Source organism: Microcaecilia unicolor, chromosome 8, assembly GCF_901765095.1.
Source record: "Microcaecilia unicolor chromosome 8, aMicUni1.1, whole genome shotgun sequence".
NCBI classification, from domain to species: Eukaryota; Metazoa; Chordata; class Amphibia; order Gymnophiona; family Siphonopidae; genus Microcaecilia; species Microcaecilia unicolor.
The window spans coordinates 54298190-54319732 of NC_044038.1; the positions used below are offsets into that span (position 1 = coordinate 54298190).

The window sequence follows — 21543 nt, forward strand, 5'->3', positions numbered from 1 at the left end:
AACTTCATTATATCGATCCTAGCCTAAGTATAGCACTTCTGGCTTTATGAGATATATTTTGCAAATAATGAGTCCAAACATTAAGAAATTTCTTTCTTCTCCTCAAGTTATCATAGGCTTCCCTTGCCTCCCACAACATTAGCTCATGTAGCTTATTCCTCCATAGCCAAACAGAGGGTGGCTCTACCTGCATCCAATGTCTCAATATGCATTTTTTGCCCACTGCAAATGCCTTACATAAAAATACCTCCAGGTTTTTATCCGATATCCCATATGCATTGTTTTTGTTCAAGAGTACTCCTCTCCAAGAGGGGTGCACCTTTTGCCCCAATACTTGTTCTAAGTACCCCTGTATCGCTCTCCAAAATGTTTTTATTTTATCACACCTCCAAAATGCATGCAAAAATGTGTTCCTCTCTCTATGGCATTTAAGGCATTGGGGATCAGAGCTCCATCCTGCCCTTACAGCTTGGGATTGTGTTATATAGCCTCGATGAATAACCCTGAATTGACTCTCTTGCAACTCTGCCCCCCCCCCCCCACCTGCCCAGGTATGCTTTTGATTAGTTTCGCAAAATTTATTCCTTTCAGCTCATATCCCAAGTCTTTGCTCCATGTGTCTTTAAGCTTCTCATATGTTCTGGGGGGTCCGAGTGGGACTAGAGCTTTATGTAGGCTCGATATTGATACCTGTCCATGTGCGTCCCCTTCCAGGAATTCACGTATCTTCTGACCCAATTTTGTGCCCAGGGCTGCCTGATCTAAACTATGCCAGTAATGATGCAGTTGTCTGTATGTATAATAATCCTTCTGGGCCAATACCTGTCTCTGCTGCAGATCATGAAAGCTATGCAGGTTTCCCTCTTCATTCATTAAGTGTTCAAATAAAGTGATGCCCATTTCCGACCATCTAGCCATTATCCCTTTCTCTAACCTGGTGGGGAAGTCCCTATTCCCCTGTATTGGAAGTTGGTCGCTAACATTAGGGTCTTGTCTCCAGTTGTGCATAAGGAACTGCCAGACACGTCGCAATGGTTGCAACAGTATACTTCCTCTACAGGTAGTTGGCAAACTCTTTGTTTTTGCCTGCAGAAGAAAATTCAAATGCCATGGGTCAAAGAGCGCACGTTCCCAGTTAGTCAGCGTGTGTTGATGTGTATTAAGTGTCCAGTCCCTGATATGTCTCAAAAGGCACTACACTTTAACAAGTTTAAAGAGTAGTCAGCAGTTATTCCCAAGCCTCGGAAGGATGTGACGGATTATTCTTCCTAGAGTCCTATTTCTGTGTTGAACATGGATGCTAAAATTCTGGCATAGACGTTGTAGATGCTATGCCAACTCTGATCAGGTGGTATTTATCCCAAAAAGACAGACCTCTGATAACATCCATCGCACCACTGACTTGGATGTACTTGGCCAAATCTTGATATAAGACCTGTTGTTTATTGAGAATTGTACCGAAAAGGAGTTTGATCATGTCATTTTTGGATCGAACACTGGAGATATTTGGCTTTGAACATTATTTTATGGGTTGGATTAGGGAACTTTATAGTAATCCTAGAGCATGTGTTTGAGTGAATAGGGAAATTCTGCCATGTTTGACCTTGAGTGTGGGATCCGACAGGGATGTCCCCTTTTCCCTTTCCTTTTTGCTCTTATTATGGAATCCTTGGTGGTCAAACTTCGTGGGAATCATCAGATTCATGGACTGACTTTAGGTGAGCAGGAATTCAAGGTGGCTCTTTTTGCCAATAATGTTCTCCTGACATTTATGCACCAGACAAGAGAGATACCGTGTAGTCAAGTGTTGGGCTTTAAGATCAATCTTACCAAGACAGAAGCTATGGTACAGGAGCTTTCCCCTGAAGATTATCAGGCTCTTCAACAGTTGTATCCTCTTACCTGGGTAGAGAACGGCCTTAAGTATTTGAGGGTTTCTTTAATGAATAAGAGTGATGATCTGGCTAATGCAAATTATCTCCCTTTGATAAGAGAATTTAGAGTTGATCTGGACCATTGGGATACTATGGCCCTCTCCTGGTTTGGTAGAATAGCAACTGTGAAAATGAATGTTTTGCCCCAATTGCTTTATTTTAGGCCCTACCAGTGCCTCTTCCTGGAGCAGGTCCTGGCTTCTCTTCAACTGCGTATATTTAAAATGTATATGGAGCATCCCAGATTACCAAAAGCATTGTTATATGCAGCTTGGAAAAAAAAGGGGAAGTTTTGGTGTCCCACATCTAGAACTGTATTATAGGACCGCTCAAATTAAACCTTCTATAGAATGCTTTCAGGCTTTTTTGCATAAATTATGAGTGCCGACAGAGCAACTGATGGTTGGAGGGCCCTTGAATTTAGGCCAATTGATGTGGCATTCACCTAGGCAGACATCTGCCACTGGGCTTCAGTGCTTTTATCCTACGCACATTTTCTCACTGGGCTAAAATGGGTATGGTAAAAGATTTCCATCACACTAAATTTTCTCTGTTAGTGAATTATGATAGATTTCTTATATTTTCAGAACTCTCTCAATCATATCACTTGCAGCCCTGTGACTTTCTTGCCTTTTATCAACTACTTCACTTTTTTCTTCCCGGAAGTTGAAAGCAAAGTTACTTGATAATGAGACTTTCCTTGAGGGGGTCTCTATCATCACCTTTGAGATGCTTTGCCTCCTGCATTACTTCATCACTGGAGGTGGGAGCTTGAATTGAGTTCGAGATATGAAGATGCTAAATGGTCTTTCATGGCAACTGCATCAGTTAAAACCTCTACCACTGTGAACATTCAAGAGAATTGTACGAAAGTTCTTTATCGCTGGCACTTGACTCCGGTACTTCATTATATCTATGCAGCATTGCTGGCGTAACTGTGGCGAGCAAAGAACAATGGGTCATATCTGGTGGAATTGTCGAAAGGTAATTGTTTTTTGGAAATCTGTCCAAGCTGATATGCACCGCTGGCTTGGGCATTCGATTCCCTGGGATCCTGTAATTTTTCTCTTGAATAAGTCTCTCCCAGGAGCCAGGAAAGATAGTCGCCTGTTTGCTAAGCAGTACTTCAATGCTGCTCGTCTTGTCATTGCACAGGTCTGGAAGCAGTCCTGCTGCCCACCATTGATAAAATGGTATACTATGCTGTACTACATTTGTGAGATGGAGAGACTTTGTAGCTGATTAGAGATCGGCACTGTCATGAAACTCCTAGGCACCCGCCTGGGGCTACCCAGCGGTCACTTAGAGGGTCTATCCCCAGCATAGCTCAGGTCCGCCTGCACCTGCCGCTTGTGCTCTACACTAGCACCTTTCTCCCACCAACTGGGTCACAACCACCTCTGGGCAAGTCTCCCACTCTCAAATTATTCCCAGTAATTTCTAGGCTACTGGAGGCCACACTCCCAGTGGTCCCACAGTTCCCAGAAAGCACTCACAGACCCAACACACAAACCACCAGGATTCTTTGTCAGTCTAGACAAAGAAGCAATAAACTGAAAATTGTTTAATTTCTTAAAAAATGTTGAACTGTAAAACATAAAAAGTGCAATCAGAAAACTATAACAGGTAACTTAAATATGGATCAATAACAAAGCTAACTAAACATCTGTTTACTTTCTAAAAAGTACCTGGGAAGATCATGACACAGAGGCATATTTTCAAAGCACTTAGCCTTACAAAGTTCCATAGGTTTCTATGGAACTTTGGAAGGCTAAGTGCTTTGAAAATATGTATGATCGCTGCTCACAAGTTATCAAATGTAACTGTTTACAAAGCCTTAGCAAAGAGATCTGTCTCTCTCTTCTCCCAGGCTAAGACTGGGGCAAAAGCCATTACAATCCAAATGAAAATGAGCTCCTGAGTCAATCAGAGCCCAGAACAGCAACCTTTTAAAGCATACTGCAGACTGACTTTCCAAAAGGCTTAAAAAAAAGAAAAACAGCCTTGGGTCTGCAGCAATTTCAAAACATAAATATGCACCACCTGCTAGCCAAACTAAAGAAATACTCTTCAGGCTTAAACCCACTGTTTTGTCACAGGCGTTGCCTGTTTTTTTTTTTTTGGGGGGGGAGGGAAGGGTAGTCTTGTGGTGTGGTGGTTGGGGGGGGTTGGAAGAGGGTTCCTGTTTTGCTTTTGGGTGGGGGATTATTTATACATAAAAACAATTCAAAATTTCAGGGTACTGTATCTTTCCTTTGGGTTCTTGGTGTAGGATTTACATTAATTGCTGTCATATGTTTCTTGTTCTTTTTTGTATTTTGTTATATCCCATAATCTCAATAAGGTTATCCTTGCAAATTTAAAAAAAAAAAAAAAAAAAAGAGTAGGACCTAGACAGAGCCAATTGGAAGGAACGTCTTCTGGGCCATTGGACCCTCTCCTCTCTTCCCCAAGTTATCCCCCTACACGGTCTCTCCTCTCTCCATCATCTACATGTACCCCTTTTCTTTCTCTCAAGCACTCATGAGTGACCTCACCTTTACATTCCTTCCTCTCACCATAAGTACTTTGCATGGTCAGATTAGCTCTCATTTAACTAAATATGTTCATTTTGTAGACACAGTTCTCTGTAAAGTAACAGAGCATATGAAGGTAGATAAGGACTAGTTGGTCTACCTGTCTGCTCACTTATTCCTATCCATGCTGGAAAGATATATCCCAGCTGCCAGCTGAAGACACATGACTGCTTATAAGATATTACTTCTTATCCAACTTGGTTTGTATAGTCTTCCTCTGATTTTCTACCATCCTGGATAGATAAGCATCAACAAGCAGCAATATCAAATCTTAGCCAGAACCTCCTTGTGCAGGACATCTCCTCTCTTTGCAACCTCCACTTCTGGTAGATCAAACACCAATGCCTCATTTTACCTCTTTGGTCATTGCCTGGTTCTTTAGGATCAAGCCCTTCAAAACACCCAAGGTGGCCTCCAGTTTTTCCACATCTTCAGACCCTGTTAGGACTGAAAAACAAAACTGAGATTTAGATGAAATTACAGCCACACTCTCCCTCAGTGCGGCAATACTATGGCTTTGTAGCCAGATTGCATGCTTCTCCTTCTCTTGCAGGGTAGAATCCAAAGTTTACTGGTCAACTTCAGGGGCAACATTCACTATTTTTTTCAGCAGCATGTGCTCTCCTGTTGGGTGAATCATTTTTGCAAGTGAGCATCAGTGATGGGGGGTGTCCCGAGTTTATTTAGTATTTACTAACCTGCCCTTTGGAGACCGTCAAGGTGGCTTACAATCTAAAAATAAATGAGGGGGAGAAAAAGGGTTAAGAAGGGAAAAGGATGAAAGACAGGGAAACAAAGAAGGGTAATCATGGCAGAAATACAATTGCAATAGTAATGAGGGGGTGGGGTAAAGACAGTGGAGGTACGCCATAGCCAATAGCCCTCATGGACAGGAAGTATGATCAATCATAAGAGTCTTCAAAAAGATATGTCTTGAGGTCACTTTTAAATTTAAGTAGGGAAGATTGTGATCTTAGGAATTGAGGGACGGCATTCCACAGACATGGTCCTTGTACAGAAAATACAGTATCTCTGACATGTTCTTGTACTAGTATATGATAACTGGGAATGATAAGGAAATATTGCTGGGCAGATCTTAATGTTCTGTTGGGGCAGTGTAGAATTAGAAGTCGTGATAAATATGGAGGTTCATTGAATGAAAGTCATTTCTACCATAGTGCCACTGTTTACTGGCTGCTAGCACTAACATTTAAAAAGGAGATAGAGCACCTTTTAAATTAGAACGGGGGGGGGGGGGGGAGCCAACAGTTGCTTAGGACTGCATGGTTCAGAGTGAGGTATCCTTAAAGGATGCTATTATAACAGAACATTTAAGGAATTCCAATAGGGAAGTTTCAACAAAAGTGAAAGAAGATGGGTGTATTTAAGGGTAGAAAGGGCAAAGGTTGCAAATTACCCTGTCAAATTCTAAGCAGCTTGTAGGTGCAAGGATAAAACAAACTTTGAAGTGTCTGTATACAAATGGTAGAAGCCTAAAAAATTAAGATAGGAATGTTAGAGTATATAACACTAAATGAATAGGTAGATATAAAAAGATCTCAGAGACCTGGTAGAAGGAAGACAAATCAATTAGACAGTTATCAGGCTATAAATTATATCGAAGTGAGAGGGTGGATCAAATCTTAGAGGGGCGGGGGTTATGCTGTATGTTAAAGAGGGATTTGAGTCAAACAAAATAAAAATTCTGCATGACACAGACAGCAACGTGGAATCCTTAAGGATAGAAATTCCATGTGTGAAGGGAAAGAATATACATGTAGGGCTATACTACTGTCCGCCAGGCCAGGACAAAAAAACAGATAAAAGATATGTTAACATAAATTAGAAAAGCTAGCAACTTTAGCAACAGTATAATACTGAGTAATTTCAATTACCACGAAATTACTAATCAAAAAAGAAAATCTCATTCAATACAAGTAGTGAAAGAGGTACTGGATTACTAATACAACCAAATCTTAACTTTAAAAATATGGCAAAAAAAGACCTCAATAAAAGAGCCAAGTACACAGACTAGCAATGCCATGTGACCCTCTCATCATCATAGGTCAAAAAATCTAAACATCAAAAACTTAATAATGATAATTCAATCCAGTAAACCTCAATTCAACACTTAAATTGTAAAATGTCTATAGACTATAAACAGTGTCACCAGCCCAATATATTGTGCATTATAATAACCCCAATACTAAATGATTAAATGCTGCATCAGGGAGTACTAGGGATGTAAAATTCCTAGATGTAATAAATGACTGCTTCTTGGAGCAACTGGTCCAGGAACAAACAAGAGGGGGAGCAATTTTGGATCCAGTCCTTACTGGAATGCAGGACTTAGAGCAAGAGGTAACGATGTTGGGTCCCCTGGGAAACAGTGATCATAACATGATCAAATTTGACTAAATAACTGGAGTGCAATCAAAAAAGAAATCTACAGTAGAAATTTATTATGAATATTTATAGTTAATGAATTTATTGCACAGTAATACAATGAATTTGCTCTGAAAATTGCACATTGCACTCTGGAGTCTTGCCCGATGATAGAGAGTTGCAATAAGCCCACCCAATTAACGGTAAAGCTCTTTCTGGTACCCTGTATCATGAGCTCTTAAGTTTAGCCCCCAGATGTTGCCATTATTTATAACTAGGACTCCCTCCCCCGCAACAGATTGTTAACACCGTCTCCACAGCATCCCCGATAAACACAAAAAGCAAAAGTTACTCACCTGTTTTCTGAGGACAGCAAGCCAAGTATTCTCACAAGCTGGGTGACATCATCCGACGCAGCCCGGTGCAAACACTAACTAGCAAGATCAAGAAATTTCAAGTAGCATCCCACCGCACATGTGCTAGTGTCTTCCTGCCTGACGTGCGAGCACGGATTCCTCAATCCTTTTGATTAGTTAAAGAAGACAACTCCAAGGGGAGGTGGGTGGATATGTAAGAACACTTGACCTGCTGTCCTCGCAGAACACCTGCTACAGGTGAGTAAGTTTGCTTTCTCTGAGGAAAAGCAAGATGTCGTATTCTCACAGCTGGGAATCCCTAGCTAAGAGGCTCAACGAAAACAACAATGCTAGGACAACAGAGACTACAAACATCAACGCCTGTTATTCAATCAACCTGAAACAATTTGTGTACTAGTTGTGGAGGTGTAGCCCAGAACAGAAGAAAATTAGGAATAGGGGGAGCTGGATTCTGAACGCTGAACAAATTCTGCAGGACTGCTTGCCCGAACTGGTTGTCGTTGGGTATCCTGCTCAAGGCAGTAATGAGATGTGAACGTGTGGACTGATGTCGTCACAGCTTTGCAAATCTCCTCTATGGAGGCTGATCTCAAGTGGGCTACCAATGTAGCCATGGCTCCGACATGAGCCTTGACATGTTCCTCTAGAGCAAGTCCAGCCTGGACATAAGAGATGCAATCTGCTAGCTAATTAGAAACTGTGTGAGTGCCAATGGCTACCCATATCCTGTTTGGGTCAAAAGAAACAAAAAGCTGGGTGGACTATCTATGGGGCTGTAGTCCACTCTAGACAGAAGACTAAGGCTGCGGGACACTGGATTTTAAATCTGGGAGTCTCTGTGATGTCTACCGCCATTTTGTCAGTGCCTAGTGCTGGAAAACTGTTGTAAAGTTGCACTTCATTTTTCTACTGTCTTGGATTGTTAAAAATTGTTTTCCCCTGAAGCAGCTTGGATTAGCAAAACAGGGAACTCCTGTCAGGACTGAAGTGATATTTTTGGATTATACCAAGATAAGTACTGTGGAGTAATATGTATGTGGATAATCGAGAACGGTGTATAATTTTCAAGTCATATTCTGTATTAGTAAGTGTTATTGCTATATAAGGACTGTTTTGGTCCATATATTGTGGAGTTTTTTTATGACTGATTATTGTGAGCAACTATATACTGAAGGCTTGCCTTACGAATATGTGTGTTTCCTTTTGTTCACCGAGGTCTTTTTTCTCCACTTTTTAATATTTGGGCGATCCTTTTGATACAGATTATTTATGTAGAATTTGCTGTTTTCTAGTGTGGTTAGAAGATTCCTTGTGTAAGTGAAGGTCGGAAAATAGTCCAATCTCCACAGATGTTTGGAGGATAACACCAAAACAAAGTGGGAACCAGATCTGCCTCGGCCAGTAATGCTCAATTAGGATCATAGTTCCCCAGTCTTGCTTGACTTTCAGCAAAGTCTTCTCTATGGGGGTCTTTTACTAAAGCTTAGCTCTAGTTATCTGCAGCAGGGCCCATTTTATTCCTAAGCTTTAGTAATAGACCCCCTATGAGAGGTATTGGAGGATAAACATATAGAAGACTATGAAAAAAACTGTGTGTTTTAAGTCTGTAAAATGTTTTGGATATTTTCCTGTTTTAAATATGTCTGAAGTGTATTTCTCCTGTTTGTCCAGCAGATGGTGCATATTTATACTTAAAGCTGTTACAGAGGACTTCTTTTTCTTTAGTTGGCACACAGATAATAGGAAGTGCCTGTGGTGATGTAACCAGTTTTTATTTTAAGACTGTTCTGGGCTCTGATTGGCCTGGAGTTTTGAAATTACCCAGCAGATGCTGGCTGCTGCTTCTGTTTCAGACCAGGAGAAAAAGAGAGAGATCTCTTTGCTGAAGCTCTATGAACAGATATATGTCCTGATCTCCCCAGATACTTTCTAGGAAGAATGCAAGTGTTTATTTAGTGTTATAATTGATCCATATTTCAGTTACCTATTACTGTTTGCCAATTGCACTATTTTGAATATTTTTTAAGAGTATAAACATAATTGTTTGTTTGCCCTGTTTGTCTGGACTGATAAAGAATCCTGGTGGTTTGTGTGTTGGGTCTGTGAGTGCTTTCTGGGAACTGTGAGACCACTGGGAGTGTGGTTCGAGTAACCTAGAAATCACTGGGAATAACTGGAGAGCAGGAGACTAGCCCAGAGGCAGTTGTGACCCAATCAGTGGGAGAAGGGTGCTAGTGTAGAGTACAAGCAGCAGGTGCAGGCGGACCTGAGCTGTGCTGGAGATAGACCCTCTACGTGGCGGCAGGGTAACCCCATTCAGGTGGCTAGGTGTTTCATAACGAAGACCCTCCCCCAATGTAGGAAAAAGGCATTGGACACTAGTCTGCTGTTCGATCTAAGCCTGGAGCAGAACTGAGGAACTTTGTTGTTGAAATGAGTGACAACAAGATCCAACAAGTGGGTGCCCTCTCCCAAGTGATCAGCCCCACTCTCAGATGATCTTGCGGACTAGGTCCATACTGAGACAACCACTCATGTAGTTGCAAAACCCTGCTCAATCTGTCCACCAAGCAGTTGTCCTTTCCTGGGAGGTTATGTGGCTTAGGGGTCCATCCTGTGAAGGAAGACCTACTGCCACATCCCCACTGCTTCCTGACACAAGGGATAGGATCCCGTACACCCCTGCTTCTTTACATAAAATATTGCAATCTGGTTGTCCATTTGGATGAGAATAATTTAGCTGTGCAGCCACTCTGAAAGCATTTACAGCGTTCCAAATGCCCAGAGCTCAAGATTGATCGATTATGGATGTCTGTTTCCAGAGCAGAGACAGTCCGTTGGGAATGAAACCCATTTACATGAGCTCCCAATCCTAGGCTGGAAGCATCCATTGTTAACACCTTCTGAGGTGGTGGAATTTGGAATGGTAGTCCCACAGTCAAATTCATCAGAATTGTCCACAAAAGAAGGGCATGAATGTGGATGACATCCACTAGTTTTCTGGCTGCTTGAGACCACTGAGAAGCTAGGGTCCACTGGCTTCTCTTAAGTGGAAACGTGCCATGGGAGTGACATGCACTGTTGAGGCCATATGGCCCATCAATCTCAACATTTGCCAAGCTGTGTGGCCTGCTTGCTGCTTCGGACTTGTGAAGCGAGCGTTAAGGTCTCTGCTCTTGCATGTGGAAGAAAAACCTGAGCCTGCAATGTATCTAGCAGGACTCCTATGTATTCCAATCACTGGACTTGGAGAAAGTGAGACAGGGTAGTTTATGATGAGATCTAGTAACTCCAACATCTGAATAGTTAGGCACATTGACTTTGACACTCCCTCCTATGATGTGCTCTTAACAGTCAATCATCCAGAGAGGGAAAACACATACACTCCCAGAATGTGTAGATGCACTGCTATTACTGCTAGACATTTGGTGAATACCCTGGGGGCGGACAGAAGACCAAATGGCAGCACGCGATACTGGTGTTTCCCTATTCGAAATTCGAGATACTTCCTGTGACTCGGAAATATCAAAATGTGGGTATAGGCATCCTTTAAGTCCAGAGAGCATAGTGGCATGGGTTTGACTGCATTGGCCTATAGCAGGGCGGAGATTTCCTCAGCAAGTACCTGCTTGTGCTGAGAGCCGAGTGAAGGACACTCTCACTGAGCAAGTTGGTGGTCCTTGATGCCAAATCAAGGCTATTTGAAGAACCCACTGGGTTCTTGCTATGACTGGGGCATCGCCTAGAGCTTCTGAAGACAGGGTTGGTAAGGCTGAGAACATTGGGCCTGGGGCTGCTGGGCAGAGAGGGAAGGTGACGGGAACCTACGCCTTTGAGAGTAGTAGGTTCATTGTCTAGGCCCACTCAAAAAACCTCTGTGAGGAAGACCTCTCCTGAACCGCCAGTTCTAGGTCAGAGACATGCAGCCATGAGAGTCTATGCATCCCCACACCCACAGCAGAGAGTCTGGACACTTATCAAAAGAGTCATATGTGCCCCTGGCCAGATATTTCCTGCACTCCAGCTGCTAACTGGTCAACTGGCAAAGCTCTGCAGCCTGCTCCTGTGGGAGAGTATCCACAAGACTTAGTGTACTGCGACCAAAGACTGCAAGTAAAGCCTCGTGTACAACTGGATGAGGGCAATGAGCATCAAGGCCTGAAAATCTTTCCTCTCAAATGAATTTAGTGTCCTGGCTTCTCTACCTGGGGCACCTGGCATGAGTCCTGGAGCTCCTAGCTCGTTTGAGAGTGGAACTGATCAACAGAGAGTGCAGTAGCACTTAAGCTCTCTGAAATCTGGGAGCCTTTTGGATATGGTACATACCCCACACTCTGGAATGCACTGCCTGAAAGGCTCCGTTTAACACAAAACTATCTCTACTTCAGGAAGCAGGGGAAAGCTTGGCTCTTCAACCAGGCCTTTAATGGAAGAAGTAACTAATTTGTTAGTCTCACTCACACACACAAGGTGTGACTTGGGCTGCACATACTGCAGCAGGACATGTTTATCCACTCCTACCCTAGCTGAGATAATATTTAATCATCTCTCTGACCTCATGTACAACTTTCTTTAAATCAGTCACCTTCCTTTCTAACTCTTCTTACTCTCTTACCTATCTATATGTTACATCTTTGCTTTACCCTTCACTATCAATTAAAATGTTCTATTACGTATTGTGTTGACATTGTGTTATAATATGCCATACTTTGTATTGTTATTTGAATATTTTTACTGCTGTAATTGCCTATTGCTCGTGTGTGATCTATTCTTACTGTACACCACCTTGAGTGAAGTCCTTCAAAAAGGCGGTAAATAAATCCTAATTTAAATAAATAAATAAAATATCCACCTTCTTAGGTGCAACCTGCACTGAGAGGAGAGATTTCCAGTTCATCAGTGCATCTTTAAGGATAGGGTACAATGGTACAGTGACCCCTTCCTTAGGAGGAGACTCCGTCCAGGATAGTCAACATCCCTGGGCTCTTCCTCCATTTCTAACTTAAATGAGCTAGCAGAAGCCATCTCCCTGATAAAACTGGTGATAAAGACTCTCAGGTGGAGATTTACGTTTCTCTTGAGGTGAGGAGGGATCAGAAGGTATCCCATAAGACTCCTCCTCCAAGAAGTGACGTGGGTCCTCCTCTGAATCCCATAAGCGTTCCCATTCAGACTCTTCACTGTACTCAGGGTGTACTAAATGAGTCTGTGCCTGCCTCAACTCAGTGGATTCATATCCATGCACCGAAGAGCACCAAGGTACAGCCCTACTCTCTGACTCCGGTGAACCTTCCTCTCCCAACATCGAGAGCAGTACTGTATGCGTTGAGGTCAAGATCGACATCCCTCGAAATGCCGGCATCAAGGATCTCTGCACTGGCATGGAAGGAGCCTCAGCAAGAATCTGGGTCTGAGCCACAGTTGGTGCAAGTGCTCTCGATGCCTGAACAGTGGTTTGCAACTGCAGCCTCTTCGCCAGCTCTTCCCGAGCATGCCTCAAAACTGCTCATCAAAGGAAGGCATCAGCAAAGGTGTGTGTGGGACTGGTAGCAGGGACCGGGCTGTTGAGAGACTTGCACACCGTCATCTCTTCCAAACGCAGGGGGAGGGGGAAGAGAGGACTCCTCCTGGTGCTTCTCAGGTAACAGTGATGACAACGCCCCAGCACCATGCATTGAGGAGGACCAATGCTTATATGATTCTTGGGCTTCCCCCCATGCACAGCATCACTGTGCTTCAGTGCTGACGAGCATGACATCAAACTTGTACATGTCCTCGGTGTCACATCTGACACTGACTGGTCCCAGGGCCTACTCAGCATCCGATGTCAAGAGGTGGAGACCTCCTCAGTGCCAGTGCACTCCCAGTGGATGCTGAAGTCTTGGCAGACATCAAGGTTGATGTTTCTGGTGCCGGTGTCAATGTATTGGCCCTTCAGGAGCTACAAAGCTTCTCCTATTAAACCTGCCACACCCTCTGAGAACTCAAATGCATTTGCAAACAGAGAGAACGAGAGTTAGGCTCATGGTAAGGTCCAAGGCACCCGACGCACTAGTTGTGCGGATCCATCATGGAATCACCTGATTACATTGGATGCACTTTTTTAATCCACTGAGGGGTCTTCTTGGACATTGAGAAAAAATCTGTGGCCAAATTTAACTCCTCAATTTTTAACCAGAAAAAGGGGCAGTGTTCAAATTGAGGTCGGGGCTCCAACCTAAACCGGACTAACAATACACACACAAAAAAACCCTAAAAGAAACTAAAGGGGAACTGAAGAAAAAGTAGAAATAAAAGAAAAAATATCCAAATGGACTGGAAAAAACCCACTGTGAGAACACGATGATGTGTCCTCCCTGCTCCACAGAAAAAAAAAAAAAATCAAGACTGAAGGACATGCACGTTGAGTGGGAAGGCATCAGCACATGTGTGGTGGGATGCTACTAAAAAGTTCTTGATCTCACTAGTCAGCGTCCACACCGGGCTCCATCCAAAGTGTCTATGATGGCCTGCTTGTCCTTGGAACAAGGAAATTGACCCAGCACACCCCATAAGAGATGGATGAAAATAGGACAACTGGGTATATACACAGGAATCTACTAGATTCCACAAAATCTTCAAATTGTTCCTATTCAAACAAACCCTGAAAAAGAACAACTATATCTCAAACAACTAATAATAATATCTGAATTGGTTATTACTCTATTTACCATTAACCTTCTCTTTGCTTATGTACAATTTCTCATTCATAATAGATTTTCTAAATGTTAAACATTCATAGCTATCCCAGTACGTTTATGATACTGTATTGTAAAATTGAATTCTTACAGCAAATTACTTTCTTATGCATTATTCTTTGTTATGTATCCTATACTGTTTATTGTAAGCCACATTGAACTCAAACGTCTTTGGGATAATATGAGATATAAATGTCACAAATAAATAAAATAAATACATGCTGAAAATTCTTCAACCAGGAATAATAGGCAACCTGAAGGTCTGAGCAACACACTAGAACTCACTAGCTGGATATAAAGAGTATCCAGCTAGTGAGTTCTAGTTCTCCCTGTCACCTGCTGATATTTGCTCATACAGTTTAAATATCCTCTCTTAAATGCCATTGGTGTTATATAAAGACCAATGGCATTTAAGAGAGGATATTTAAACTGTATGCGCAAATATCAGCAGGTGACAGGGAGACAGACAGACTAGACATATAGCTGATAGCACAAAAAGATGTATTATACAGTGAAGACCACTGGGGTTGGACTTCCGGTGACGTCACGAACCGCAATGGCGGTCTGAACGCGCAGCTCCCGAATACCAGCCCAAATAACAGCTAAAAAGAAGAGCAATTAGAGCCTGAAACGGAAGGTGTGTAGTAAAACAGACAGCGGACGACACGCGCTCCTGAAGATGGCGAACTCGAAGCCCAAAACGGCGGACTTAACTGCCTTCGCTTATCGGGACCGAGACCACGTGGCGGACAAGCAGGCAGGCGATCAGCCGAGTCAAGGGGCCTCCCTAAGCCCGCGGCCTACAAGTGCTCAAGGCGCACACAAAGAAACACAGGAAAACGAGCTGGCACCAGATAAATGGGAACAGCTGAGTACATGGTTGTTGGATATTAAAAAGGACATTAAAGAGATGCGGCGTGATTTTGCGCAATTGAGCGCAGACTTAAGAGAGGAGATCAAAGAGCTGGGGAACCGAGTTAGCGAAACTGAAGTGGGCCTTGAGGAACATGCAGATACGATAACGGGGATAGAGCAGCAAATGGTTGAGCAACAAGCAAACATGAGATTTCTCACGGACAAGGTGGAAGACCTTGAAAATAGAAGCCGGCGAGCTAATATCCGAGTGCGGGGCCTGCTGGAGCTACCAGAATTTATCAACTGCGAAAAAGCAGTGCAGGATATAGCGGCTCATCTGCTCTCTACCCCGGAGCACATAGTGGCACCCGAAACAATTAAACTAGAGCGTGCACACAGGGCACTGGGTCCGAGAAAGGCTAATGTGCCTAAAGACATTGTGGCTTGTTTTTCAGAGTTTAAAGTGAAAGAGGATGTCATGCGCCAAGCAAGGGCAGCTAGTCCTATAATATGGGAGACATATCCCATTGAATTATTTCAAGATCTAGCGGCTACTACATTGAAAAGGAGAGGAGCGCTGCGACCATTAACGGAAAAGCTCCGAGATGAAGGAATCAAATATAAGTGGCAGCATCCTTTTGCCCTAGTGTTTTATAAAGAGGGAAAGCAACGCCGAGTGGTCACGCTTGAAGAGGCCCAGGAGTTTTTGGGGCAGAACAAGGAGACATCAGCGACCACAGCACATCAAACTAATGGACCTCCGAAAAAGAACAAGCAGAGATGGCAGAGAGTCTCAGAGGGGCGAGGACGGCTGAGAAGACAAGCATCAGATCAACGGCTTGCGTCAGGGAAAGGCACATGAAAACACCTTGCACATTGGAATTAAATTTCTACCCAGAGAGACTGGCCAAATTTTGAGCATGAGACAGCGGGAGCGGTGCCTGCAAACTACTAAGGGCCCGAGCGCCTAAATGGGCTGGTATAGAAGATGGAAACGGAAGTCCACAATTTTTCTTAGCATTCCTTCAAAGAAGAAGGGGGCATGCTATTTCAGGTTATTGGGGAAAGAGGGAGGGGGGAGGGGGGATAGGGATAAGGGGAAACGGTGGTGGATATACAATGGTCTGATTGCATGGAATCGGGCGATAAAGTGTTTAAATGTGTAACATTCAATGTGAGGGGCCTTAACTCGCCTATGAAGCGCCAGCTAGCATTTAAAGAAATGATACGCTTGCGAGCAGATATAGTGCTTCTACAGAAGACACACCTGAAAAAGTGTCACGAGGCTGGTGGGTCATAGGCGATACCCTACAATCTTATTTTCATCATGTATAGATAATTCTAAACAGAGAGGGGTATTAATAGCATTGTCAGATTCATATCCCTGGCAGGTTCAACATACAGTAACTGATAAAGAAGGCAGATTCTTGCTGATAAAAGTTTCATTATATAATACTCAGTACACCATTGTTAATATATATGCCCCGAACTCCGGGCAGAAACAGTTTATAGAAAAAGTGGAATTACAATTACAAAAGCACCAACAAGGTCGACTCCTCCTGGGGGGAGACTTTAATGTCACGATTCATCCCCCGTTAGATAACTCTGCAGGCCAAGCTGTATATGCTAAATTAGATAGGAAAGGATTAAAGAGTTTCCTGGCCAGATGGGGACTGACAGATTTATGGAGGGCAAAACACGGACAGAAAAGAGACTATACATACTATTCTGCTAAATATAGGTCATATTCTAGAATAGATGGATGGATGGGAGATGTGGATGTGGCTAATACCATAAGCAAGATTAATATAGAACCACGCACCTGGTCGGATCATGCTCCAGTGGTAATAGAACTACATATAGGAATTAGACAGGTGGGCATGCGATACTGGAGGTTAAATGAGGCAATCCTAATGGATACTAAAAATATCCCAGTGATAGAAAAATATATTGAGGAATATCTTAAACTTAATGATGTGGGGGAGATTCGCTCAGAATATTTGTGGGAAGGTCTGAAAGCGGTCCTTAGAGGACAACTAATAGCACTAGGAGCACACATAACCAGAACACGAGTGGAGCAAGAAGAGAGTATTAGGACAGAATTATCAAAGCTAGAACAAACACACAAAGAGAACCCCACAGACATTGGGGGACAGATAAAATTAAACGAGCTGAGAAACAAACTTCAGGAGTTACAGCTGGCAGAAGTGGCCGCTAAACTACAAATGACACAACAAGAACACTTTGAGTTTGGGAATAAGGCGGGTAGACTGCTAGCTTGTAAATTGAAAAAGCTAGCACAACGTAATCATATAGGGGGCATACAAACAGCTGATGGGAACTTTGTCACACAGATGGAACAGGTTCAAGAGGAGTTTTTGAATTACTATACAAATTTATATGAACCAGAACAAGTCCCAGAGGTAGATGAAATAGAGCAGTATTTGCAAGAGGCGGATCTCCCGCGGGTGGAGAGAGGAGGACTCGAGCGGATGTCAGCCCCCATCTCACTAGAGGAGATAATGTGGGCAATAACAGATATGGCAAATGGTAAAGCCCCAAGTCCAGATGGATTTCCCACTAGGTTCTACAAGATGTATAGTACGCAACTGGCCCCAGTCCTATTGAAAGTATTTAATGATTTATCTGAGTCACAGGAATTACCCTCTACATGGAGATTAGCAGCAATAACCTTACTATTGAAGCCAGGGAAAAACCCCCGGCTTTGTAGTTCATATAGGCCAATCTCGCTTTTGAATGTAGATTACAAGATATTTACAAAGATATTGGCCTGCAGACTACAAAAACAGATTCCAGGTATAGTTCATGAGGATCAGGCGGGATTTATAGCGGGGCGACAGACGTTTGACAATACCAGATGCCTGATGCACGTTATCCAGCAGGTGAGAGACGACCAGACCCCGGCAGTATTGCTTTCAATCGATGCAGAAAAAGCATTTGATAGAGTGGACTGGTCGTTCCTGTTCCAAGTATTGCAGTGGGTAGGGATAGAGGGGAAGTTTCTGAGCTGGTTACAGTTACTATATCAAGGTCCACTAGCAACTTTAAAAATTAATGGGTCTTATACAAGAACATTTAAGCTACAACGTGGGACCAGACAAGGATGTGCGATATCTCCACTTCTTTTCGCTTTGTCCCTGGAGCCGCTGGCCTGCATGCTTAGGAAGGATGGGGAGGTGAAAGGAGTGGTGAGAGGATGGAGAGAACACAAACTTATGCTGTTTGCCGATGATATATTGCTCACAATTGTGAAACCAGAAACTTCTATAAAAAGGGTAATAGAACACCTCACGCACTATGGGAAACTATCAGGGTTTAAGCCGAACTTGGAAAAATCCACCTTTTTGAATCTCACAGTGCCCCCCAAAGAATTAGAGGTCCTTAGGACTGAGTTTCCCTTTGTATGGGCGAAAAAGGCTATTAAATATTTGGGCATACAGATAACCTCACAACTAGAGGGGCTATATGCAGCTAACTTCCCCCAGAAAGCAGAAGAACTTTTTCAGGAGTTAGACAGATGGGAAGGACTTAATATATCGTGGCAGGGGCGCATACATGCTATCAAAATGATGCTGCTTCCGAAATTGCTGTACTTATTTATGGCAATTCCGATCCCAATTCCCGCAAGCTTTTTTACAAAGCTTAATCGCAAAATGTTTGCATATATCTGGAGGAAACGCCCACCACGAGTAAGGCGATCTATGATGTTTCAAACATGGGAGAGAGGAGGTATGGGAGTCCCTAACTTCTACCTATATTACCAAGCAGCCCAGATTCGGGTCTTGGCAGAGTGGTCACCTGGGACATCTAAGAAATGGCTTCATTGGGAAAGAGCATGGTTGGGCAGGCGAGAAATAGAAGATATTTTATGGATACCAAAAGAGGAACTGGTGCCCACAATAAGAGCAATGCCTATTGGACTGAGACATCCTCTATGGACTTGGTATCAATTGAGGAGACGTCTGTTTCCGGAAAGAGTGTATTATCGGCAAACAGCAATACGTTGGGCAAAAGGGTTTTCACTGGGGAGATTGGAGAAGATTTTTGACAAATGGGCCCAAGCAGGGTTGCGCACACTAGGGCAAACATGGAAAGATGGAGAAATGATTGGCTTTGCAGACCTTCAGGAGGAATATGGTTTGATAGAGAGAGATCTTACCTATTATTGCAATCTGCGTAGCTTCATTAAGAAGAAAGCGCAGGATGAATTAGACCTAGCTGAAACAGATCTAGAACTTGCGATCACTAGAGGAGGAGGTAAAGGGGGGGATAACACGTATATACCTGGCTTTGCTGGGACAGACTGATCCTCAGGTACTATATCAAAAGAGATGGGAAGAGATACTACAGACTACCTATTCCACAATGGTTTGGAAGAGTAATTATAAATATTTACTTAAGTCATCCATAGCACAAACGGTGAATGAAAATGGTTTTAAGATGTTTTATGGGTGGTATTACACACCAGACCGACTACAGAGGATGTTCCCGGAAACATCAGGGCAATGTTGGCGGGAGTGTGGCTATAGAGGCACATTCTTTCACATTTGGTGGTCATGTGGGAAAATAAAAGAATACTGGAACGAGATATTGCAGCTGGTTGATACAGTTATACAAAGACAATACCCATGGAAGGCAGAACACTGCCTTCTACATTTTAAACCAGCTGAGATATCTGGCTGGCAACACAGACTGGCGACTCAATATTTTGTGGCAGCAAGGCTTGGACTAGCCCGGGCATGGAAACAGGTGCAACCACCAACATTACAAATAGCAACTGGGAGAGTTGAACACTTATACCAAATGTCAAAGTTGACAGCCATGCGAAGAGGGTCCATGCGGATTTTCAACAAAATATGGACACTTTATGAACAGTATAAAGAACAATCAAACACACCACTGGGATAGGGAGGGAGGGGAGGGAAGGTTAAAGTTGGAGATAAATAAGCTTGATGTAGAAGAAATATGTTATTGAGCAACCGATTGTTGGTTGTTTTGTATTTGAGCAATCTTTAATAAAATATGTATTAAAAAAAAAAAAAAAAGACCACTGGGGTTCAAAACTTCCTTCCTACCTTCAATGCAGTCCCGGATATAGACAGGAGCCTTTGTCTTTTTCAATTCTTTGTCCTCTGACATGTCATATGGCACCAGCTCATCATCACTGGAAGTCAAGAGAGAATTCATATGGATAGTCCTCACTAAAAGAAGTCCACAAACAGCAATCCCCAGGCAGCCGACATCTGTTCAAATGTCACACCCTTTGCACGTCACACCATCAGGACCATGAGGTAAGGGGCAAAAGCTCAATATTTCTACTCCTCCCCTCATATCAGATTTATCCCTGGAGTCCTAGTAAGTATGGGAAAATTAGGTTCTTACCTTGGTAATTTTCTTTCCTTTAGTTATAGCAGATGAATCCATTACGTATGGGTTGTGTCCATCAACAAGCAGGGGGAGATAGAGAGCACTGAAAAACCACAGTGTCTCATGGCCAGCTAGCTCCATCTGCCTCTTTAGTATTTGAAGCTTCCAAAGCAGTATAACAGACCACAATGGGAATAACATGAACTTTCCTCACAGCAAAAGCTGGCCCCGTAACAGGGGCATTAACTCAAAGGAGGGAATGAACTCATCCTCCTGTAATAGAACAGAAATCCTGAAGACTGTTTTCCAACTTTCTCCCAAGGAAGGAACAAATCTACAGGAAAAACTGAATATCAAACAGAGTCAAACAATCAATCAGACAGGGAGGGCTCATGGATTCATCTGCTATGACTAAAGGAAAGAAAATTACCAAGGTAAGAACCTAATTTTCCTTTCCTTGTCATCAAGCAGATGAATCCATTACATAGAACGAGAGGACATGAAATGAGATTGAAGGGGGGCAGACTCAAGAAAAATGTCAGGAAGTATTTTTTCAAGGAGAGAGTAGTGGATGCTTGGAATGCCCTCCCGCGGGAGGTGGTGGAGATGAAAATGGTAACGGAATTCAAACATGCGTGGAATAAACATAAAGGAATCCTGTTCAGAAGGAATGGATCCTCAGGAGCTTAGCCGAGATTGGGTGGCAGAGCTGGTAGTGAGAGGCGGGGATAGTGCTGGGCAGGCTTATACGGTCTGTGCCAGAGCCGGTGGTAGGAGGTGAGGCTGGTGGTTGGGAGGCGAGGATAGTGCTGGGCAGACTTATACGGTCTGTGCCAGAACCGGTGGTGGGAGGAGGGGCTGGTGGTTGGGGGAGCAGGGATAGTGATGGGCAGACTTATAAGGTCTGTGCCCTGAAAAAGACAGGTGCAAATCAAGGTAAGGTATGCACAAAAAGTGGCATATATGAGTTTATCTTGTTGGGCAGACTGGATGGACCGTGCAGGTCTTTTTCTGCCGTCATCTACTATGTTACTATGTAACAAAGCAATCCCTAGATAGGGTGGGAACAAGTCACACCACGCGCTAGCACTTGTGCTCCAAAACGCGCATCCCTCCTGGCAGCCACATCCAGCCTGTAATGTCGGGCAAATGAGAGCTTAGAAGCCCAAGTTGCTGCACTGCAAATCTCATGAAGAGAGAGTGCTCCAGTTTCAGCCCAAGAGGAAGAAATCGCTCTTGTAGAGTGCGCTTTAAACGCTACAGGCAGAGGCCAGCCAGCCAACAGATAAGC

General features: G+C 43.3%; 1 protein-coding gene across 3 annotated transcripts in view; it reads right to left on the minus strand.

Moving 5' to 3' along the window:
• Positions 1-21543, minus strand: part of TELO2 (telomere maintenance 2) — a 139438-nt gene that overhangs the window by 65626 nt on the left and 52269 nt on the right. For all 3 annotated transcript variants that reach the window (XM_030212530.1, XM_030212529.1, XM_030212531.1), the window contains exons 12-13: positions 19961-20049; positions 4866-4957 (exon numbers count right to left, since the gene is read on the minus strand). In XM_030212530.1, coding sequence (XP_030068390.1) covers positions 4866-4957; positions 19961-20049 — 181 coding nt within the window. The remainder of the gene's footprint in view (positions 1-4865; positions 4958-19960; positions 20050-21543) is intronic.